This window comes from Prionailurus bengalensis, chromosome A1 (genome assembly GCF_016509475.1).
Source record: "Prionailurus bengalensis isolate Pbe53 chromosome A1, Fcat_Pben_1.1_paternal_pri, whole genome shotgun sequence".
NCBI lineage: Eukaryota > Metazoa > Chordata > Mammalia > Carnivora > Felidae > Prionailurus > Prionailurus bengalensis.
Genome location: NC_057343.1, coordinates 83,017,336 through 83,041,688, shown reverse-complemented (window position 1 = coordinate 83,041,688; position 24,353 = coordinate 83,017,336). Strand labels below are relative to the sequence as shown.

General features: G+C 51.9%; 1 protein-coding gene across 3 annotated transcripts in view; it reads left to right on the top strand.

The window, feature by feature from the left end:
* The window catches only part of RASA3 (RAS p21 protein activator 3), a 121,299-nt gene that overhangs the window by 44,635 nt on the left and 52,311 nt on the right, over nt 1–24,353 (top strand). For 2 of the 3 annotated variants that reach the window (XM_043583671.1, XM_043583681.1), the window contains exons 2-3: nt 5,554–5,671; nt 16,702–16,805. In XM_043583671.1, coding sequence (XP_043439606.1) covers nt 5,554–5,671; nt 16,702–16,805 — 222 coding nt within the window. Of the gene's footprint in view, nt 1–5,553; nt 5,672–16,701; nt 16,806–24,353 lie in introns of those variants that run through there. The other variant, XM_043583688.1, reaches the window with a different exon arrangement.

The following is a 24,353-nucleotide window of genomic DNA, read 5'->3' as shown; positions in this document are numbered from 1 at the left end:
AAATTGTGTGTGCCCGGCTAATACCGTATGAGCTTGTGATATGAGGAAGCTGTGTGTGCGTTGGGTAGACCTGTATGAGCTTGTGAGGCTTTGGACTTGCGTGTGTCCTGGGAATAGGCTTCCTCACAGTTTTAAGGCTTAGAAACAGCCACCTGTATCTCACAGCTTTGGGGCCAGGGATTTGGGACTGGCGGGTTGGGCTGGATTTGGCCGGGTGAATCCTCAGTACTGTGAGGTCCAGATAGGCTGTGGCAGTCGGCTGGTGGAGGGGCTGGGGATCCCAGATGCCTCTGTCACATGTTGTGGGTCCGCAAGGGTATTGGGAGTTCAGGCTCTGCTCATGCAGTCTCCAGAGCACCTGTGCTGTCCCTCCAGCAGTGGCTTCCAGGGGCCCGATCATTGGCTCAGGGTGCAGCACACATCCTGGACTGGGGTGGAATCCACAGGGCCCTGTCCTTGCCCAATCACTGCTGGATGGTCCAGCTCCCTGGTCCTGATTATGCACCTTGGCTCTCAAAGACGCCTGCGAAATACCCAGCAGAGGTGTGGAATCAGTACTCCCAAAGCCCTGCCCAGCTGGTCATTTTATTAGTGCATTCACTCACTTTTCGTTTGAGCTAACGTTTACAGGATCATTACTGTTTGCCAGAGTAGTATGCTGTTTTAGATGCTGGAGGCAAAGACAGAAGTGAGACCCAGCCATGTCCCAGGTTTCTCGGGGAGGACAGAGGAGCCCAGTGAGGGGCCGTGTGGCTGGATGCTGTCCGTCTGAGGGCAGAGGCCTGGCTGAGGACCGCTGGGGCCTGGCTCTGCTGTCCTCCTTGGGGGTCTTACCAGGCCCCTCAACTGAACTTGGGCCATCCAGATGTCTCCAGGAGCCTTGGCCGTGGGACAGGTTGGCTGTGGAGATGGCCGTCTGAGTCCATGGTAAGCACGTGGAGGCCTGGCCTTGAGCTGAGTGGGGCCACCCCACCTTGTTCACCAGGACTCTCACAGCAACTGTAGTTTGTGTGCCTTGTCTCATGACAGATGGGCTGAGAAGTAGCCACGTGATCTCTTGTAAAAGGAGCACAGAAGACAGGCCCAGTCCGTCACCTCCTTGCTGTAGAACAGTGTTTCCTGAGGGAGAATGGTGTGCTTTATTTTCAGAGAAAGTCTGAAGAGTGTGTTCTGCCTTGTTTCCATTCTTGCCTTAGCTACTAGGGAACTCAGAGCTCAGTTGACCACTGAGTCACATGTGGTGGGGGAGGGACAGCTGGATACGTGTAATTTTCCTTCTTTTCATTGTATTTTGAGCTTTTAATTTCCCTGTGAATAGCCTTATTTTATGCTTGTCTCTTACCTACTGGAGGAAATCTGAAAGGTGCGTCCGTACCCCTTCCTGGGCCGTGACCCTCCTGGAGGCAGAGGAAGCAGGCGGTAGTGGTTGTGAGGTCGTGCCCTGCGGGGGTCCAGGCAGCTCAACGTGGGGTTTTCAGGACGAATCTGCATGCAGCAGGGAAGGTCGCATGTAGCTTGATTTAGAAATCCCAATTTTGTCTGTTTTTATGCAGTTGTGTTCTACGTAATATCAAGATAAGATAGCAAGGTATTCAAAAATATATACTCAGGGAAAGAGAATATTTTAATCATGGAATTGATCTTTTTGGGGAAATAGACTTTTATGTTGTTAGCATAAGTTAGTGACTGGAATCTCTGGGCCCGTTTGAGTATTCTGAACCAGAGTGGCCAAGAGACCTGCCTGCGTTCTCCCACAATATTCCCCTTCACAGGTGGAGGCCACGGGTTGGGGGGCCACTAAGGGGTGTGGATGTGGTGGCTCAGAGCCTACGCAGGAAGGACGCCCGAGGCTCACAGCTGGAAGAGAGGTGGTTTGTCAGCAGAGCTCTCCACCCACCTGCTTCCCTCTATCCTTCTCATCCTGGGGTGTTGGGGGCAGCAGGCAGGATCAGACCACCCCCCCCCCCACCCCGCCGTCGCCAGAGTCTCTCCTGGGGCACTGGGGTCTGTGACCTCCGACATCTGCTTTCAGGGATGGGGACTTGTCTCTCTCTCGGCACCTTGAGGCCAGCGGCCCGCCCGGACCAGGCAGGGGCTGCTTTCTCAGGGCTGACAGAGCTGCCGTCTGCAGCACACGGCTCTTGTTGGTGCCGAGGGTACATTTCAGATGTGGTCACACGGAGGAAAATGATCCTACTCTGGTTCTTAGAATGAAACCTTCTTTTACCTTGTGGTCATTTGTTTATCCATTCGCTCAACAAATAATTCAGCACCTACTGTATGCCAGGAGGGCTTTACTTTCCTGGGTAAGTGTCTCCACATGCTAGGAAAAGGGAGGCACCATGACACAGTCAGCCAGGGAAACAGCCTCTAGACTGTGGGACAAGTAGTCAGCGTGGAAGAAGTGGTGCCGGTGCCTCATGTGGTTGGATCGACCACCCGAGAGCTGAGACACCCCCACCCCCTTCTGCAGCGGGGCTCCACGCAGAGACTCGGGGTAGCTTATCATTCTCCACCTTTCCGCCCCAACTGTGAGGACCCTGGGCATAGGACGTGGCCGGCGATGCTGCCCACTGCCCCCACCACTGCTGGTCTGAGTGGCCTGTTAAGGTTGGCTCTCTGTGGCACCATCGTCATGGTGGCCAGGATGCCTCTGTAACCCTTCACCTGGGGCCAGCAGGGTGGGAGGAACGCAGCAGTCTGTGTTCACACAGGCACTTTCAGTGTCAAGTGTCATCTTGTCCAGGGAGGGCTCATCTTTCTCTTGTGCCCTGACTGTGCTCACCTTGAAGAGGAGTGTCAGCCACTGTTCCTGCTGCTCCGAGGTTCTTTGGAGAACAAACAGGAACAAAATCCCAGTTCTGTGATTTCCACCAACCATCATCTCCCATGAAGCTTTCAGACAAGTTTCTCTTCTCCTTTTAAGGAACACAGGAACTTGCAGCTAAGTATCTCATCTGCTGCAAAAAGAAATTCCGAAGGGAAGTGTGGGAAGCCCTGATTCACATCATACAGGCATCAGCTGGGACGTCCACAGATTCAGGCTGCTTATGAGGCTAAAGATTTGTGAACGTGGCAAAAGTGATCAGTTCCCAGTCCAGAACCGGAAGACTTTTGAAAGGGCTGGTTCAGGGTGACGTGTGTGATGTGACTGCCCTGTTGGGTCAGCTCAGTGGAAGGAGCCATATGTCCATCCTGCACCTCCCCACCTGCCCTTCTGTCCCTGAAGACGCCGCCACAGCCCTTGGCGCTGGGATTGGTCCCCCACCCTGCGCACACGTTTTTCTGACCTTTCACATCTGCCAGAAGTCTTCACAAAGTCTGTTTTTTGATGTTAACAGCTGACTTGAAGCTTGGCTCAGATTCACGTGCCTTTTACCCGGTTGGCCATGTTTTCATGGGCTGGACTCATGTTAAAAATGGTGTGTTCCGGAGCGTTGCAATGTTGAGGTGGCCGTGCAAGAAAACGCTCATCTGTTATTTCTTTCCTCACCAACTAAGAGCCAGTGATGATTCCCAAAAGAAAAACCTCTGGAATCTTTGAAATTAAAACACTTTTGGTGTTGGAGGAGCCTTGGAGAGCTAGTGTGTTCTCATGTTCTTACAGCTGGTGAAACTGAGGCTCGGAAGCAGGTCTCACGTTCTGGCCGTGTGCAGGAAGGGGCCACCCGCACAGATAACACCTGGTGCTCTTAGGAGTCCTGAAGGACACTTTGGTGAGAAGTAAGATGTTTGGGCACAGAAAGCCCCACCCAGGTCAGCGCCCTCTCCCAACTTGTTCTACTCTGTAATGACATTAAAAGAAAAGTTGAGAGCTTGGAACAAATCAAGGCACTCTCTGCCCTCCTGGGGACTCTTGCATATGTCTGTTTGCAAAGTGGCATCTTTTAAATGAGCTCATTTCCCCCAAGTGAGTGATGATGTCTGGTTTTGCTGGAGTTCTGTGGAGGACGGTGTGTGCCAGGTGGCTTTGGCACTGAACTCGGAGGAACTTGGGCTCCGGTTTGGGGTTGGTTTTTGGTGTGTTTTTCAGTTTCGACAAGAATGAGGTAGTTTGGTCTTACGGTGTGACAGGTATTTACTGGCCGTGTTGGGTGGATGGTGTGGTGCTGGGCTCTCAGAACCTCTCTGTCTTCCCAGCACTGGGTCCAGTGCCTGCAAACGCCCCCCAGAAGACTTAGAGGCAAGAGTGTGTTTGAGGCTTTTCTTCCTCGGAGGAGACGTCACCTGGACATCAGCTGTCCATGCTGCAAGCTACCCATCGCTCTCAGTTTGCAAGTGGACGGGGCTGTTTGGGCCTGCTGTTCACACTTGTGCATTTCTAGTGGAGGACATAGGTTGTGGTTCTGATGATGGCCTCTAGACAGACCCAGGTCAGTGAGGAGTCTGGCATTTTTGGCCGGCCGTGCTGCTGCCTGTGGGTTTCTCCTTCACTCCAGCCACACTTCCATGTGGAGGAGGGGCCGTGAGGGGGAGACACTCGGCCCACATCTGTGCCACAGGTCCCCCTTCGGGACTCACTTCTAACTGGCTAATCACTCTGTATTTTAAACAGTTTGTCAATAAAAGAGAGTCCTCCTTAATTATTGCCCCAATTTTGTTCTAATGCTATCAAATCAAATTCAGACTAGAAAGTGACCCAGGGGGGTGAATGGACCCATCTGTATACAGTGTGACCCACCTATAGCCCTGACAGGGAAGGAGATCCTGACACCTGGGACAACATGGATGAACCTGAGGGCATTGTGCTGAGGGAGTCAGCCAGTCACAGAAGGACAGAGGCTGAATGATCCTACTTCTGTGAATTAACCTCGAGTGGCCAGATTCACACACAGAAAGTGGGAGGGTGGGTGCCAGGGCCTGGGGGGTGGGGGGTGGGTGCAGAGTTCCAGTTCTGCAAGATGATAAAGTTATGGAGATTGGTTGCCCAACAGTGTAAATACACCTGACACTGCTGAGCTCTACACTTAAAGGTGGTTAAGATGATAAATTTTAGTTTATATGTACCTTACTATCATTTAAACATTAAACAAAATTAAGGGGGCTAGTGTGAATAAAACAAAACTAATAACCCCAAATGGTAGGCCCATGGATCCCTAGTTTTTCAGTCTGTTTTGGAGGTTAATGTGTGTGTTCCCTTGCATTCTAATTGTGCAAATGGTATTCACTGTGACATTGTGACTTGTGGTGACAAGAAAACCAGGACATTATAAAGAGTTAATGGGGGGCGCCTGGGTGGCTCAGTCGGTTAAGTGTCCGACTCTTGATTTCAGCTCAGGTCATGATCTCGTGTTGTGAGTTTGAGCCCCACGTTGGGTTCTGTGCTGATGGTGCAGAGCCTGCTTGGGACTCTCTCTCTGCCCCTTCCTGTTTGCTCTCTCTCTCTCTCTCTCTCTCTCTCAAAACAAACAAACAAACAAACAAACAAACAAAAGAGCTACCAAGTATACACAAGAGAAAGCAGTGCTGCTCTGAAAGAAAGCTGTGATTTGGAGATGCGTCTGTGAGTAATTCCGGGCCCAGTTGATGGTGTTATGTACCTTTTCTTTCTAGGTGAAGCCAAAAACCTTCCCACGTACCCGGGGCCAAACAAGATGCGAGACTGCTACTGCACCGTGAACCTGGACCAGGAGGAGGTTTTTAGGACCAAAATTGTGGAGAAGTCACTCTGGTAATGTCTGCTGATGGTTCACTGGATACGTTTCCCTCTGCAGGGGGGGCGCCCGGGCCCGGGGCCGCCATCCACTGCTCCGTGTGCGTGGCCAGCTGGCACCTTCCCTCGAGCTCTGGTTTTCCGGGCCATGTGCTTCCACCCGGGGGCGGACCACCACTGTTCCCAAGTGCTTGTGGCACCCAGGACCGCGTGGCACGGGGGCATGGTGCTGGTGGCAGTGCCCACCTCCTGCGGGGACACATGCGGGCACCTCCTGGTCAGAGATGAGCCGCAAGGTGTGTACAAGCGTAGAGCACAAATCAAGCATTTTGAGAGGGTGAATATTTTTGTTTTACCACCTTCCTTTCAGTTTTCCTAGAGAGACATACCTGAGATGGGCGAGAAGGTAAATGCCCACGGTGGGGCAAGAGGCTGGGGAACCGCTCAGTGATAGCTTTAGAGCAGGTCAAGGAGCAGGCACCTAACAGGCCTCACACCAAGGAGGCCACATGACGGCTTCTCAAGGTCAGGCGCTCAGGGTCTGTCATCACTGGAAGGCTCGTTGGGACCCAGATGTCTGCCCAGGACTTGGAAGAGTTGCGTTCCTAACAAGTTCCCTGGGTTGCTGCCCTAGACCACACCCAGGAACGGGAGGTGAGGGCGCCCTAAAAGTCACAGTGGTTAACATTGGGGGCGGGGAGAGGGGCCCCCAAAATGCGAGTGTTAGCAAGGGCTGGGGTTGCGGTTTGTGGCCGGGGAGAAGCACACCGAGGCCGCTCCTGCACGAGTGTTTGTCATCACGCGGTTGATGGAGCAGAGAAGGATCCAGGCAAAGCCTGCCGTGTGGATGCCTGCAAACAGCTGGGATCTGAGAACGTGTTAGCAGATGAATTATATCCTTGTGTAGTGCTCCTGGAGTGGGAGCCAGTGACACATCCAGACCACTGACTGTTGAGGATCTCCTGGCCCTGAAACTCGGGGACACCTTTCGTGCTCCGTCTGCACCGGGGCCACCAGCACTCAGGGCCACCCTCGAGGCCAAGTGGGCGTGGTTGTTTCATGCAAGATTCTCTGCAGAAGCCTGAGGACTTTGTCAGGAGTCAAGTCCGGCTTTGGGGCTAATGGTGAAGGTGGTGCCAGGGAATCTTCAGGGTTATTTCCACTGTCCTGATGCCGGATAAATCCTTCCCGTGTTTACACAGCTGATGTTGGAGGCCCATGGGGATACACCTGGAAAGTTCCTGTAGTCCCGGGGAACCTGGACCCGCCCCAGACCTGGACTGTGTTTGGGAGCCTCTGTTTTAGACAAGGCTGAGAATGGGAGTCACAGTCTTCAAAGCATTTCACACAAGTTTAGAAATAGAAATGGTGGCTTCTGACTTTGGTGACACTAGAGAGTGTGCTAGAGAAGGAAACGGAGGCCGAGAGCTAAATGAAAGTGATGATGTGGTAATATGTTCTGTCTGGAGAATCAGCCCTCTGAGAAATAGCCAGAATCAAGTGGTAACCCCCAAAATGGTGTCCCAAGAAGCCTGTGAGCTCTCGTGAGCTCATCAGAGCGTCATGGTCGCAACTCATCAGAGCGTCCAACTCTTGGTGGAATGTTCATGCTCTCCTTACACACAGTTTCAACAAGCTTGGCTGTTTTTGTTTGTTTCTTTATTAGCTCAATGAGTATTTATTGAGTGCTTATCTAATATGCCAGACAAGGAGAGGGTGCTGTAAGCAGAAAGTGAAAGCTGATAGCAAAGAAAGACACCAACAGTATAATTCCAGGAGCTTAAAACATGGGTGCATTTGGTCATTGAGTATTGAGGCAAAACCCTATTCACACTGGTGGGCCTTGTGAGCTGGTAGCCCGGAGTTCTCCTCTATAGTAGTTATTTACAAAAGGCAAATAAATCCACCCCCATCCAAGAAGTTGGCAAGAAAAATTGCTGCCTCCACTTGGCGCCAAATATTTGAAACCGAAAATCAGCTGTCTTGTGAGTTTGCAGGCCTGAATCCATACTGTGTCTGTGGTCCAGAAACCTCAGTCTATGCACGTACATTACTGTAGTCCTGGATTAGTAGCTTGTGATGTCCACCGAGCTGATGAAAAGCCAGTCAAAGCAAATTCAAGCATATCCTTCAGTCCACACCTTAAAGAATCTTCGTCTGTGTTCTCCGAGGAGAAGATTCACAAGGAACACAAGAGATAAAGTGTTGTGTGTATTTGCTGAAACAATAGACCACAGAGTCAGACCTGTGAGTTTGCAGGTCAGCCAACAAAGTTTAAGCAATTTGAAGTAATCAGAGACAAGATTAAAAACAGGCACGGGGTGAGAAATGGTAAAGTGATGAACCAATTTACAAAAGAACCAGGTAGAATTTCTAGAAATGAGGAAGACACGAATTAAAGTGAAAAACTCTGCATGAATACATAGCTGCTGAGATACAGCTGAAGGGAGACTTGGTAAACTAGAAGGCCTAGTGGAGCCGTACCCCAGGCGCACAAAGAAACGGGAAGGAAGGATGAGGAGAGGGTTAGGGACCAAACGGAATGGTGTCTAAATGTGTGTCCTGAGGTTTCCCACGGTGAGGGGAGAGAGAACGGTAGGAGCCCGCATGGGACAGCAGCTGGAACAAGACGGTATTTTAAGATTCCGGCCTGAGCAGCCGTGGCCGGAGGGCAGAGCCCAGGAGCAGAAGGCCATGTGCGGGCCTCTGCCGCTATCGGGGCCAGAGGAAGAAGGCCCCAACTCCAACGGCAGCTGCAAGACAGAATGAAGTGGGCACACTGGGCCATGAGCTGGTGATACCAACAGTCTGCAGTGTGGGCTCGGCCCGCCACACCCCAGGGGTACTCACCTCCAAGGAGGTCCCGCCTCACTGCGCCGTGGCATCTTGCACCCCCAGCACGCCTCCACCAGGACCAGCATTTCCTCTCGGGTCTGATGCTTCAGGTGGCAGAGTCGCCGGGAAAACAGGAGCCTCCATCTGGTCTGTGAACTCGAAGAGCCAAAGGGCTTGGCGGCCTGGCCGGGCCTCACGCTCTGGAGGGACACGGAGCTCCAGCAGGAGTTTCCGCAGCCTCTGGGGCAGGTCAGCCTCGGGCTTAGCTGCTGCACAGCATGTGTTTGGACTCCATAGGAAGTGCAGACAGAATGTGAGAGAGAAGGGGACACGTGTCTCCCTCCTCCTCCTCCTCACCAGCAGATGGTGGTCTCTGGGGTGGCAGCAGGCTGTGACCACACTGCGTGGTGTCCCCAGCACTCACTGGTGATTACTCAGCCGATTTCTTAGGGAGAGGGCCTAGTTTGTTCTTCTCTTTCCCTTTTCTTTCCTCTCCTTTTGATGTGGGGGAGCGGGGGTGGGAGAGCATCCGCTGCAGACCCGCTTGTGAGAGCGAAGGAGCCCCTTCCTCTGAAGGGTGGTTTTGGGCAAAGTTTCTTTCTTACTCGGAAAAAACCTTCATGATGTTGAGAGCGAACTTTGTGTAACTTTTTAGGGTTGTGATTGTGTCATCACTTAAATGGCACCTCATTATCTGTTTACTGTGTACCTGAACTAAAGGCTCTAGGACATTGGACCGGCTGGGTCCTGGACAGCACGGCACGTCCGCCAAGCGCATCTTTGGTCCCGTTCAGGAGGGTCACCTCCTGCTTGCACTACAGGGGTGGGGAAGGTTACCCTGGAGGAAATCACCATTTTATCCAGTAGAAGGAGGGTACTGATGCTACAGGCACAAAAGAAGTTAAAAACAAGACCTCTCAAGTGCTGGGTTAGCCCACTCATTTGCAAGAAGGTTCCACAAAGTGCTAGTGTCTTCATTGCCTTTTGTCGGTGTAGGTGATTACTGTGAGGGTGACACTGGCTCCCTTTTCCCCCAGGATGTGTGACAGCTCCTGGCCGGAGAGGCTCCTGATGTGAGCCTCGCCTTTCCTACCGGCATCCCCGGTGCCCGCGGTGTTGAGCCTGTCCCCACAGCTGCTCCAGGACCCGGCCCTGGTGCAGCCACCTTCTGCCTCCTCTCACCTGCTCGCATTTGCGTTGCCATGTGAGGGGAAGGGGCCGACCGCATGGTCCTGGCCTGCAGCCCCCATCTTGTCTTCCTGCAGAGCGGGGGCTCCGGTGGCCCCTTACGTGGGAGCTGCCCACGCTCTTCGGGGTGGTAACGTTTGCTGAGTTGTGAGGGCAGGTCACAAGGCTGTGTTCCCCAAACGGTCTGGAATATATGGACATAAATGTCAATGTGGTTATTTGTGGGGGAGGGAGAGTGGGATTCTGGGGAGGTATTTTTGTTCTTTTGTTTGTATGCTTTGGTTTTGCTTTTTTACATAAAGTTAGGAGTTAGACAGTAAAATAACCACTTTCTGGAGCCAAGTGACAAGGTGCGCTAGCTCGCTACCGCGTTGGCGGGCATGGGCGTGGTGACAGCACCTCACATCCTTCTTGCTGAGAACGTCCCAGTGCAAGATGGTGGAGTGGGTGCGTGTGTGCCTCATGGGCCTGTGACCCGGGAGCGTCTTCTGCTCACCCCGAAAGGTACAGATTGCTCAGAAGACAGCACCGCAATGTGGTGGGGGTGACTAAACCAGGGAAGACCCCAGATGCTGAATCTGAAAGGGACGGGAAGGAGTCTGTGATTTGGGAAGACACACTTCATTTTCTATAAGTTGTCAGTAAAGACCAAGTTGTTGGTGAGCAGACACTGACTTTGACTCATGAGGCTACATGCGTAACATTTTCTCTTGACGTTTACTCTTATCTCCAATTTCTCCACTTAAAGTTAAAAAAAAAGTTTTTTGGACATAAATGCGGACTTTAGGCCCAGACATTTCTTGCCAGCTGGAGTAGATCCTGGGATGCTGCAGGCAGGGATCCTAACCCACCATGGTCTTGGGGCGCTCCAGGCGGGGAACCGTCCCCCCCACCATGGTCGGTCCTGGGGTGCTCCAGGCAGGGAATCGTTCCCTCCCCTCACTTTCACCCAGTTCTGGGGCGCTCCAGGAGACATCTCTAGTTTGGGTCCTGGTGCCACGGGAAGAGTGTGAACAGCCCCCTACGTGTGTTTCCTGCCTGGTCCCGTGCCTGCCCAGTGCTGACCTGAGGCCCCTCCGGCCCCACCTGCCAGGCCAGCACCCTTGAGTGTCCTCGGTGTCCCTGTGGTCGGCAGTAGCCACTGTGGACCCTTCGGTGCTGCACTGCCAGTGCAGGCAGTGACTGACCCAGGTGACAAGTGTGTGGGGTCCAGGCAGGACACTTCTGCCCACCCAGCATTGGGACGAAAACTGATCTGATTCTCTCCTTCCTGGTGGAGACGTATCTCCACCCCTCCAGTCCCAGCAGCAAGAGTGCTGTGTGACCCCACATGCAATGAAATTGCATGCAATGAAATGCAATGAATTGGCTTAATGAAATTTTAATCTAGCTTTCAGTTAATGATTTAACCACATGCACGTTTTATTAGCTGAATTCAGAGCTGTTTGGAGATGGGCTGCAGCCCTTTCTAGAAAACCTGCTGTGCCTGCCTGGCTCCCAGTTTGTCCTGGCCCGTGAGGTGGGCCCCACATTCCCACTGGGAGCCCGGACCTGCTGCTTCTGGGTGCTCTGACCTCAACGGGCCTTCTCCGTGGCACATCCATCGCTCAGACTGTTACAAAGACCGTCCTAAGAATGGACGTCTCACGGAGTCACTCAGGGCGGCGTTCCTTATTCTTTCCTTCCCGTCTCCCCCAAATCTGCCAGCGACCCCAGCTGAGGCAGCCCTGCCCCTCCCCCTGCGCCACCCTGGACGTTGGGAAATTAGGGACAAGCGCAAGGTTTCCCACGGGTCCCAGCCGAGGCCCCGTGTGAACCGCTGGGCTGTGGGAGGAGCGGAGGGGCCACAGGTGGTTCCTCCTTGTTGGAGATTGGTCTGGAGGTGTTTTGTTTGTGAGCGATCCCTTGATGCTGTGAAGCTCCATGCGAGTTTCTCCTGCTGTTACTGAGGGAAAGAGCTCGTCACCCTGGCCAGCCTCAGAGGTGGGTGCCGCGGCATGCGTGACTTCCTCCGTCAGGCAGCAGCATTTAGGGCAAGCCGGGTCCTTCGGGCTGCTTTTCTGGAGCCCCGAGGCTGCAAGTGCAGGCTGACCGTGTGGGGCATTAATCGCACGTCTGACAGCTGCTGACCTTGGTCGGGGCAAAGTGGGGTCTGTGCAGAGAAATGCCCCAGGTTAAGACACTAATGGGAAGGAAGGGGAGGCTGGGAGCTGGGGCCCCTTTGAGTTCACCAGAAAGCAGATACTGTCCTGCCGGGCACACAGAGAAGGGCAGGGATGGAGAAGGCTTCGGTTTCCTTCTCTTTGCAAACACACTTCCACTTCTGCTGCCCGTGAAGGGGGTGGGGTTGTCCGGATGACCATGCCAGTGTGTCCTGGGCTGGGGGACAATCAGGGGAGGGGTACTGACGGCGAGGCCTGGCCCACTCACATCCTGCGTGGGTCTGCTGCCGTCCACCGTCCTGCCCCCACAGTGCCACAGCTGGTCTTTCTGAAAGGCCTTGCTGCCTGGGCAGCCTCAGCTCCTGAGGGCAGGGTCCCTCCCACATTTCGGAAAAGGCGGGACCACACGCCCATCCTTGCCCATTGATGACCGATACTATTAACCACGTTGTGGTGTTTCCAGTTAACAAGGTATTTCTCATGTGCTGCGTGTCAGTTATTTGTCTCCTAAGCTGCAACACAAATTTGAAAGTTCTCAGTGGATGAATATCCTGAACACAGATGGGCGTTAAGAGAGCCTGGGCCAGAGACGTTTCAGCGGACACACTTATGCTCGTGTGGCTGCTGTTGAGCCGGCGGAAGCAGCATGCTTAGTTTACCATCAGACCAGCCAGGTTTGTGAATGCTGCTGAGAATCGTGTGGTTAGGTGTGGGCTGAATCTGTCCCCACTTTCTGGAGGGGCATTCCGCACCACAGCCTTTGGACCACGAGCACCCTTCTGCCGTGGGGGTCCTTCTCGGGCAGGTGGCCAACCACAGCCCCCCTGCTGCCACTCCAGACGGTGAGGCAGGAAGGCGCCCGCGCCCGTCAGGGTTGGCGAGGGAGAATCAAGCTGCTGTGCTCACTCACACCTCAGGTGCTCTTTGGCGACAGACTTGTTATGTACTTGTTTGGAAAGTGGTCCATGGCATGATATCAAAGGAAAAAGCAGACTGTGTATCAGTATGCATCGTGTAATCCCACTTCTATCTAAAAATATGCACCCCCTTGGGGCGCCTGGGTGGCTCAGTCGGTTAAGCGTCCGACTTCAGTCAGGTCATGATCTCGCGGTCCGTGAGTTCGAGCCCCGCGTCGGGCTCTGGGCTGATGACTCAGAGCCTGGAGCCTGCTTCCGATTCTGTGTCTCCCTCTCTCTCTGCCCCTCCCCCGTTCATGCTCTGTCTCTCTCTGTCTCAAAAATAAATAAACATTAAAAAAAAATTAAAAAAAAATAAAAATATGCACCCCCATCTATATCTGCCTCTGGTCTATATTCATATATCTCCAGAGGAAAAATCTAGCAGGATATCCCCTATAATGCTAACTCTGGCTTTCACTTTCTGACTTCTTTATGTATTTAAAAAAATTTTTTTTTTAATTTTTTAACATTTATTCATTTTTCAGAGACAAAGCGTGAGTGGGGACAGGGGCAGAGAGGGAGGGAGACACAGAATCTGAAGCAGGCTCCAGACTCTGAGCTGTCAGCAAAGAGCCTGACGTGGGGCTCGAACCCACGAACTGCGAGATCATGACCTGAGCCGAAGTCAGACGCTTAACCGACTGAGCCACCCAGGCACCCTGAAATTTTGTTTTTTTTTTTTAAATTTTTTTTACATTTATTCATTTTTGAGAGACAGAGAGAGACAGAGCACAAGCAGGGGAGGAGCAGAGAGAGAGGGAGACACAGAATGAGAAGCAGGCTTCATTCAGGCTCTGAGCTGTCAGCACAGAACCTGACACAGGGCTCGAACTCACGAGCTGTGAGATCATGACCTGAGCCAAAGTCGGACGCCTAACCGACTGAGCCACCCAGGCGCCCCTGAAATTTTGTTTTTTTAAAAAATAGCGTTATTGAGACATAATCCACATGCCATACAACTATTTAAAATGTACAGCTCTATGGGTTTAGTATATTTGGGGTTGTAGCTCACACCGCGGTCAATGTGGGACATTTTTGTCTCCCTCAAAGAAGTCCATCCCCTCTGCTGCCCCCCATTTCCTGCCGGTACCCTGCTCTCTGGCAGCTGCTGGTAGACTTTCTGTCTCCCCACATTTGCCTGTTTGGGGCATTTTATGCAGATGGAATCACACTGTGTGTGGCCTTTTGTGGCTTCTCTCCCTGAGCGTCATGATTTCAAGGTGCACCCACGTGGCAGCAGGTGGCAAATCATGTCTCCTTCCCGTGGCTGATGATATTCCCCTGTGCGGACTGACCACACCTTGTGTATCCGTTCCTCTGTTGGCGGATTTTTGGGTTGTTTCACTTTTTGGCTGGTACGAACACTGCTGTAAACTTTCATGTGCAAGTACTTGTGCGGACGTGTGTTTCCCCTGCTCTGGGCATGGGGATTGTTGGGCCGCATGCTTACTCTGTTTACCGCTTTGAGGAGCTGCCACTGTTTGCCCAAGTGGCGCCCCGTGTTATGTTCCTGCAGGCAACATGTCAGGGTTCACACTTGTTCTCTGTCTTTCCAGTTCTGGCCATCCTCGTGAGCCTACTTTTGATTTTATAATGCAAAATTCTCAATACAGTTTCATTCTTAAGAAGAAAAAGCTATTTCTTGCTTTTAGTTAACAGTTATAGGTAACATTCCTATCCACAAATGTGTGTGTTTTTTAAAGCAAACAGTTCAGGCCAAAAGGGAGCAAAGCACAGGGCAGTTCCAAGAACATCCGTGTAAGTCTAATTAGGAATCAACACACGGGGAAGGCAGTGTCTTCCCTGGGTGCCTTTGCTCCATTGGGGAAGGACAGGTGTGGTCACCGGGGACCTAGTACCTGCAGACAGAGCCTTGGAGCACAGGCCTGGGCTCTATCAGATGCCACCAGCCCCTCAGGGCATGGGCTTGCTGCCCAGGGCCGGGCATCACCTGGAATGTGGCTCCCTGTGGCCTCTAAGATGAAGCCTGGCCCCGCGTGGCGTGCCCGAGGGTACAAGGTGGGGTTCTGCACCACTGAAGGGATCTGTATGCTGCCCATGTGTAACGTGTGGTTGGTTCAGAGACCGTAATGACCTGGCAGCTTGTGTTAGACACTCATGTGGGTGTGGGATTAAAGATTCCTGCTTTGTGGCCCCTCACCCTGGAGAGGGTTCTTAGGGGACAGGGCCAGGGCAGCCACGTTTTCTCCAAGCCTGTGCAGGTAGTTCTGACTTGCAGCCTGAGTGAAGACGGCTCCATGTGGAGAGCAAACACCAGAGTCCCACACGCTGGGATTGGGGGCCCAGGCCAGGGCACTGACCTGCTCCTCGCTTCTGCCTCATGTCGAGCATGAGCCTGGGACAGGACTCAGGCAGCCTGTCCCAGCCATGCAGAGAGGACAGAGTCCTGACCGCACCCTCTGCCCCCCACAAGGGGCTGGTGCATCCCCTACCTGGGGGGCTGGCCTGACCATACCCTCTGCCCCCCATCCAGGGAATGGTGCATCCCCTACCTGGGGGGCTGGCATCAACAAACCAACAGTCGTGGGTCTGTTTTCCTCATGGGGTCTCCTTCTAGCCCCAGCACAGACCCATACGCTTCATCCTTCTGGGGCCACTGGGCCCTGCTGAGCTGATCCCAGGGCCCATATGTTCCATCCTTCTGGGGCCACTGGGCCATGCTGAGCTGATCCCAGGGCCCATACGCTCTGTCTGTCCGTCCTTCCATGCTGAGCTGATCCAACAACGGAGTGAGTCGAGATGAGGCCCATGAGCTTCAGGAGCTGGGTAATTTTGACTGACGTGTCAAGTGCCTGTGTTTTAGGATATTTCATTATTTCCTGCTGGAGCGGAATGGTAGGAAGCAGACACCAACTGAGCCACATTGAACCACGGCACATCGTGCCACAGAAACACCGTATCCCAGGGGCCTGTGGCATTGGTCAGTTCTGAGAGGCACCGTCTTGTTACGGCTAATTAACGTGTGAGCAGTCCTTCCTTATGCTGTCTGCAGGGGACATCTGACTTCAGAAATGCCTAAGCGTGGGGTGGGGGTCATCTCAGGACTGGTGATGAGTGAGCTGACACCGCCCCCTCCCTTTTTCTCCAGGGCACGTCTGTGTCCCTCCCTGTAAACTTCCACTCCGGGCACCACTGTCCCTCTTCACCTTTCCAGCTTGAGCAGGAGCAAATGTGGCTCGTTTTCTAACCAACGTAGCATGCTGTTCTAGCTCTTCCTTGACTGATTATGTTTCCTGCTGTGGACCCTAGCCGTGAGCGTGCGTGGGGTGGACACACCAAAGTCCGAGGCGGTTGTGTGTGTGCTGCAGTGATCTGCTGACCACCTTGTCAGCAGCTGCAACCAGCCTGGTGCAGGGCTGTTTTCAGTGTACGTCCTCTGTCCACAAGCCACATTTGCTGACCTCAGCCCTGCCCACCCAGAGCACCTGGGGTCTGTTTAATGACAGGGCCTCTGGCTTTCTGCCCAAACTGAGTGTCCTGCGCAGTGACTCATGCACAGGGTCTGTGTGGAGGCTCAGGTTGGTGGGCAGGGGTCCTCTCCCCTGTGAGAAGTACGGGTTTCACCCCGACTTCTGGGACAAAAGGGGCATGGTCTGAAACTGGGACACCGAGTTTTCCTTGAATGCATAAAAGGGGCCTGCCAGCTGCTGCCCCAGACACTCAGAGTGTTGCAGCGGTCCTGGGCACACACAGTGGGCGCAACTCTTACTGCGTGGAGCTCCCCGCCAGCATAGCAGGCCACTCGCGCAGAGTGACATGTAAAGGTGAGGTGACACACGTGTGCCCTAGGCTGGTGCTCAGTCTTCAGGCTCCTGCACCTGCCAGCAGATAGCAAGGCCACGGCTCCCACAGTCTAACAGAGCCCATTCTGTTTATTTCTCAGCCCTTTCTACGGAGAAGACTTCTACTGCGAAATTCCTCGGAATTTTCGACACCTGTCATTTTACATTTTCGATAGAGATGTTTTCCGGAGGGATTCCATCATAGGTAGGTACTGAAATGGACATTTTCTTCACTTCTTCTGCCTCTTCTGGATGGGATCTCATTCTGGCCAGCCACCGGTGTCTCCTCCAGGTCCTCTGCTTGGAGCCAGCGGTGCCCATCAGCATTCTTGGGCTGGCCTCTCTGGCCGTGCAGAGTGGCGGTGGGGAGTGGCAGTGATCACGGGGCTGGCCTAGCTGTGGCGAGGTGGCTGGGGCAGGCCTCCCGAGTCCCCCGTGCCCTGGACGGGCCTCCTGAGTCCTCTGTGGCATGGATGGGCCTCCCTGGATGGGCCTCCTATGTCGTCCGTGGCAGGGACAAGCTGCCTAAGTCCCTCCTACCCATCAGCGTGTAGAGAAACTTCACACCATGAGTTCACATGGCAGACACCAGGCCACACTGGCAAAGGCTTCAGAGCTGTCCTTCAAAGTCAGGGTACAGAGACCCCCTAGTCTGTCCCCAAATGACTTCCAAGGGCTCCTCTGAGGAACCAGTGTATAGAGGACACCTCCCACTTCCCCAGGCTGTCCCTGTCCCTGACTCTTGACTCCCTCCATGGGGATTGGGACAGTACTGGGGCTCTCAGAGGTGCGAGCATCTCAGGGGAGTACTGCTGGAAAGGAAGGAGGGCCTATCCAGTCAAGAGGGTACTTGTCCCAGGAAAACCCTATTCATGTTCCTGTGGCATGAAAACTAGGAATTGAGAGGCTAAATGTGGGCACAAGTGTAGTTGCTGAATTCCAGGCCCCATGTGATGCCCGTGTTGTGGCCATGGCTGCTCCTGGGGCGGCGTTTGGGGGACTTAGCTCTGCAATAGAGCATTTGAATCATGAAGTGTTCATGCCTCTCTCCTGCGCTCTCTTGGGGCATCCGGCTGCGGAGAAGGTCACCTGCACAGCCAATGAGGGGTATTTCTGTCCCAGCCAGTAGCCCTGAGGCAGTAGTGACCCACCTCCGCAGCCTCCGGCTTCATGCTGTCCAGCTGCCGCCCCAGCTGGCTGTTTCTCTGCTGCGTCCTTGGTGCCCAGCCTTCAGTGTGGCTGCCCCACAGCCCCCTGTGGTTGTCATGCTGAACTGGTGGTGGCCCAAGGTTCCTCATCACCAGGTAAAACCCACACCTGCCCCTTCCTCACCTTCCTGACTGACCCACCAAGACCCAGTACCCTGTACTACCCTGGAGTCCACTTTTCTCCCATCCCAGGGGTGGCCCCGACCCCCTGCAGTCTGCTTGGACCGTGGCCGCAGAGCTTGCCTCTCTCTCCCTCCATCCTTCCGTTCTCCCACAGCTTCCAGAGCTGCTCTTTCTTCATGCCGGCCATCGGCACCTCCTCCCTGCGAGCAGCTGACCACTGGCATCCCTCTGCACCTACGAGAAAGCTCAGGACAGTCTGGACCCAGCAGTGACTGTTGTGTCTCTCCCTAACATCTGGCTTTGGCTTGGGAGACAGTCACCAAACATTTGTTGAAAGACAATATAACGTACCTCCATACATTATATTTATCCCATTTTAGAAATTCAGTGTTTTATAGACACTCACCCTCCTGAAGAAACCCTTTTTCTGGGGCTCCGTGCTTCCATTGTAGAGCCTGATTAATATTTTAAAAAAAAAAAAAAGGAAGAAAGGAAGGGAAAGGGAGGGAAGGAGAAGAAAGGAGGGAAGAAAAAGAAGGAGAGAAGGGAAGGAAGGAAGGGAGGGAGGAATTGTCAAGCTTGTAGCTGTACTGCTGGATGTGGCTCAGAGAGGAAAGTCTGTACTCCGTAGCATGCATTGAAGACCTTTCATAATCTGACCCAAATTGTTATCTGGACTAAACCTCTCAATGTCCACAGGAGCCTCTCTGTCTCCATTCACACACACAAGCACGGCCCCCACTGTGCATCCACACAGACCACCACCATCATGGGGGTGCCTGCCACACCTTCCTAATGCAAGAAGGCTCTAAACGCGCCTCCATTTCCTGACATCTGACTAGCCTGTGGTGATGAGCTCGTGTGCAGCCTGTCTTCGGGGGCTGAGCCTGAAACTCCATGGTTTTGTGGGGCTCCTCAACTGTTAGCTGATCCTAACAGTTAAAAGGAAACTAACATGTATTGGACGCAGGTACATGCCAGACACTGTGCCAGTATTTTCATGGGCATAACCCCTGGAACTAGGTACCACCTGCACTTGCTAAAGAAGAAGCAGCAGGCTCAGAGAGGGTAAGATACTTGCCTGAAGATGCACAGCTAGCACGTGTGCTAAGCATCTCCTGTCGTTTTTGTAGGGGAGTGGTTACCAGTGTTAGCAGAGGCATGGGAGGAGGGGGTGTGTCCGCACCTGCTTTGGTCCTCCCTGCCAAAGACCCTTTAGTGGGTCTCCTGCGCATCACCCCAGAACCTGCTCTCGCTCTGGATCCCCTTTTCATCCTGCTGGTGTGTGATAGGTCTTCATTCCGAGCATCAGATGTCATTCAGTACCCAGAGGCTTCCCAGATGGTTTCTGTGTTGACTCAGATTACACTATAATGAAGAAGATTTGATTTATCTTTGGAGACATAGGAAAGCTTTTTTGAGTGGTAATCTTAAGGATAAAAAATTATATTTGCACATTTAAATTTTTTTTAATGTTTGTGTATTTATTTTGAGAGAGAGAGCAGGAACAGGGGAAGGACAGAGAGAGGGAGAGACAGAATCCCAAGCAGGCTTCATGGCAGCATAGAGCCTGATGCAGGGCTCGAACTCAAGAGCTGTGAGATCATGACCCAAGCTGAAATCAAGAGTTGGACTTACAACTGACTGAGCCCCCAGGTGCCCTACTTTTTCACATTTCAATCAGAGAAACTGCTCAAATGGTTGTTGGTTATGTCTCCTCAAAATAATCAAATAAGCTGTCTCTTTAAGGCATCTGCCATTAAAATTTTTTTTTAATGTTTATTTTTGAGAGAGAGAGACACACAGAGCATGATCAGGGGAGGGGCAGAGAGACGGGGACTCAGAATCCGAAGCAGGCTCCAGGCTCTGAGCTGTCAGCACAGAGCCTGACGCAGGGCTCGAACCCACGAACTGCAAGATCATGACCTGAGCTGAAGTCGGGCACTTAACCAATGGAGTTCTCAGGCGCCCTGGGCCTCTGCCATTTTTAAAGGTAACAAAAGCATAATGGCTTAGCAGTCTTGGTGGCGTTGAAACTGCTATGTCAGCAGTTGGATGTCGATGCCCCGCCACCATTTTTGCAGCTGTAGAAATAATCAACGACCTGGGTCTCCAGGGAGAGACTAAAGTTAGGACTAGTGATTATGTTGTTACCACGATGAGAGTATAAATTCATGCCATGGTATCAATCACAGTGTCACTGGTTTCTTGGGGTTTCTGATGTCGGATCTGATGGCATCGCACACCTGGAGGAAACCACACTCACCTCCAGGCTCCCTGGTGCCGCACGTGTGTCCCGGTGGAGGTGCCCACTGGAAACACATAGTCCAGACTCTGGAGCTTAATAGCGTGGGCTGATTACAGAACCCCAGAGCTGCAGGAGCAGGGTGCCGCTACCTGGTCCAGGTGCCCTCCCTCCATTCCACCCTGTGCCCCCGTGGGCTGAAGGTCAGCTGCAGGCGAGAAACATCCAGAGTGGGTTTGGGGATAACTGGAAGTGACCTGTGCGGGAGGGTGCACATCAGCTGCGATCCCTACATCACATGTGGTCGGCAGCCTGGGGTTTCCTGGGCCAGAGAAGGTTAGCACCAGAAGGAGTTGATATCAAGCAGGGTTTCCAGCCAAGCGGCCTGAGCGTGTTGAGGAGCCATGGTCCAGCAGCTGCTTTCAGTGCTTCTCGTGCACAGGGGATGTCCTTTCACCCAGACGCGGCTGCTAGACACACTGAAGTGTGGCTGCTCTCCTTTGGGGTAGAATTGCACCAACACAGAGCCGTCCTGTGGTACAGACCAAGGCTCCGAACGGCATTGATAGTTTTGGTGACCAAAACAAGGAAGTGTGTTTAGTCCATGCTACTTGGTACGGGGGATTCTAGTGAACGGTCCCTGTTCCCCTTGGATCGCTCCTGGGCTCCCCTTCTCCCCCTCCACCCACCCAGCCTCCAGTTAGGTCTGGGCTGGCAGGATTGGGGGGTGGGGCAGAGGCTGGGGTGTTCCCCACTCTCCCACCTCTGGCTCTGGTGGCCACCCCTGCCCAGGGTCCTCCCAAGGCCCCTCTTCCTCTGGGGGACCTGGCTCAAACCACTGTCTCTCCAGCTGTCCCTCCAGCCCAGGACTGGCAGCAGCTTCCTCCAGATTCTCTACCAAAGGGGAGAGGCAGAAACAAGACCTTTATTTTTTTGCTTATAACGAGGTTTATTGAAGTATAATTTTTATGCGGTGCAGTGCACCTCCTTTAGGCATGGAGTCTGACAGGTGTTGACAGCCGTGTTAATGGTCCACAGTTAAGACTTCTTTCCATCCCCCAGAGCTTCCCTGCGGCCTCTTTTGATGCACTCCCTATACCCTCAGCGCCTGCAACAATGCATGTGGCATCTATTTCTACAGTCTTACCTTTTCCAGAATGTCACACAAACGGAGCCACACAGTATGTGGGCCACCATGTCTGGCTTCCTTCATCTAGTATGCTCCCCTCACCGAGCATCCCTTTGTACACATGTGCTGCTATTTACCACTTCAGCACTGGATGGAAGTGAGGCTTGTTTCCAATTTTTAGTGGTTGTGAATAAAGCTGCTGGCAACATTCTTATCGTTATACCAGGTCTTTATATTGACACGTGTTTTTGTTTCTCTTGGAAGATTCCTAAGAGGCAGATTGCCAGGGCGTCTAAGTGTTGAAAGATGGCAGAATTTGCCATCCCCAAATACACACTTTGGCATAAGGATTACTTTGAGCTGAAGGCAGTTGAGAATAAGCAGGCACAAGAAAAGATCTCCAGCCTGCCCTAAAAGTAGGACATGAACTTGCCAGAAGTTAATCACTGAGATGACCCTAGAGTTAGCCTCAAGGTGACACCAGAGGGGTCTACGTGACACCCTTCTCTCTACTCACCCCTTGTGCCCTGGAAACCTGAAGGCCTTTCCTTGGTGTCTCTTCTCTGAAATTTGTCATTGTTTCAGGTTAAGATGTTGCATTAGCACAAGTCCCTGTGCACTGCTGAGTTTCCCCCATGTAGATCTGAGAGACATGTTGGTAAACTTCTGTTTGTTGTTCTCTTGTTCATCTTTCCTCTGTTGCAGAGCCCTAGAGAACCTAGAAGGGTAGGAGGAAAAAGGTTCCCCCTCCGCTGTGGTGTGTGTCTACCCTTGGTAGAGACTGCCACACCGTGCTCCTCCGTGACTGTGCCATCTTGAATTCTCCGCAGCTGCGTGAGAGCCCCAGGAACCACACAGCCTCTCCACACACTCAGAGTTGGCACTTTTAATTTTTAACCCATTTTTGTCATTCTAATATGTGTGTAGGATCTCACTGCGGTTTTTACTGCATTTTCATGATAAAGAATGAGGCATGTTTTCATACGTTTACCATCTATATCTCTTCTTTGGTGAATTGTCCAAATCTTTTGCCCTTTTAACTGGGTTGTTTTATTACAGAGTTGTTAAAGTTTTTTGTGTATTCTGGATACAAGTGCTTCATTGGATCATTTGTTTTACAAATATTTTCTTCCCTTTGTTCATTTTCTTACCAGTGTCTCTTGAAGGCCAGAAGTTTTTAATTTTGATGAAGTCCAGTTAGTCAAAATTCTTTCTTTAATTGTTTATATTTTTGATGTCATATCTAAGAAATCTTTGCCTACTCCAGGGCTGTGAAGATTTCCTCCTCGTCCTCCTCCTTTTTTGTAGAAAGCTTATGGTTTTAGCTCCTACATTTATATCTATTCCAGGTGAATTGCACACGTGGCACAAAGTTCATTTTTTTTCTCGTAAATGTTGGGTTGTGGCACCCTTGTTTGCTGAAGGACCATCCAGCAATGGTTTATCCATTGAGTTACCCTGATGCCTTCCTGAAAACCACCAACTTCATATGCACAGGTCTGTTTCTGGTCCTCTGTCCTGGTCCGTTGGTCTGTGATCCTTGCCTGGCCCTGGTGCCCGCTGTCTCGGCGCCTGTAGCCTCAAATCCAGTCTCAAGTCAGCGGTGTGAGCATGTCAACTATTCTTTTCCAAACTTGTTTTGCTGTTCTAGGCCCTTCGAGTTGTGACTCACATTTTTTAATCCACTTCTCAATTTCCAACACCACTGAGATTGTGTAGGTGTGTAGATTAATTTGGAGGAGAATTAACATCTTAGCATCTCTTTGGACCCTCTAATAGGGCACATGCTTGGTCTTCTCTTAATCTCTCTTATCAGCGTTTGTGATAGGTTTTCAGTATACGCGTCATATGTATAAATATATATATGTATATATATATATACATATATATGTATATGTATATATATACATATATATACACGCACACACACACACACATATATGTGTGTGTGTGTGTGTGTGTGTGTGTGTGTGTATTTATCCTTATGTATTTTATGGTTTTGATGGAGTAGACAAAGATTTCTTAGGTAGCACACCAGAGGCACAAGCCATAAAAGCATCATTTTGTGAATGGTACTGTGTTTTTTTTTTATTTCAATTCTTTTTTGAGAGAGAGAGAGACCAAGAGGGCACGAGTGTGTGAGTGGAGGAGCAGAGGGAGAGAGAGAATATTAAGCAGACTCCACATTGTTAGTGCAGAGCCCCATGTGGGGCTCGATCTCATAGCCCTGAGATCATGACCTGAGCCAAAATCAAGAGTCAGACACTTAGCCAACTGAGCCACCCAGGTGCCCCTTTATTTCACTTTTTGTTCTCATTGCTTGCGTGCACAAGTACAATTGATCTTTATGTATTACTTTGCATTCTGTGGTTTTGCTGAACACACCTGTTCTACTATCTTTTCCTATAGATTCTTCAAACATTTCTTCCTTTCTAGGGTATGTGCCCTTGCTTCTTTTTCTTGCCTCCGTGTGCTAGCTAGGACGCCGGGGTGAACTGGAGTGATACGAGCAGCATCCCTGCCGCCGGCTCATTTCAGGAAGCATCTGTCTGTCCCTCATTAAGTCAGCTTAATCTTCCTGCAGGTTTCTGTATCCACCTTCCCCCACGTCCTCTCACCCTCTGTACCAGGTTCTCCACGTCACCTGCCCTCTTGTGCCACCTGACATATGCTGTCTTCTGAACAGACCCTCACAGGTGTAGCACCCCAGAGAGGAAATAAGCCTGGGCTTTTTACTGTGTTAAGGCAGGCAGCACCACCACTGTGAGACAGTGAGGCCCAGAGTGGCTCAGTGACCTTTTGCTGTCACTCAGATAGATGGGGACACATTTAAGTAGATATTATAGTTTGTAGGTTAGGTATTGTCTCCAAACGGCACTTAGAAACTCTAATAAATGCGTTTAAAAAGGACACATTAGTATACTGTGTAAGCCTGGATGTGTACGCTGTAGGGTTCACATAAGCATTAAAGACGCAGCTCTTCCTGTTCCGACTAAAGCTCATAAAAACATTGCAGTTACTTAAAATTTCAAACCTCACACGTAACCC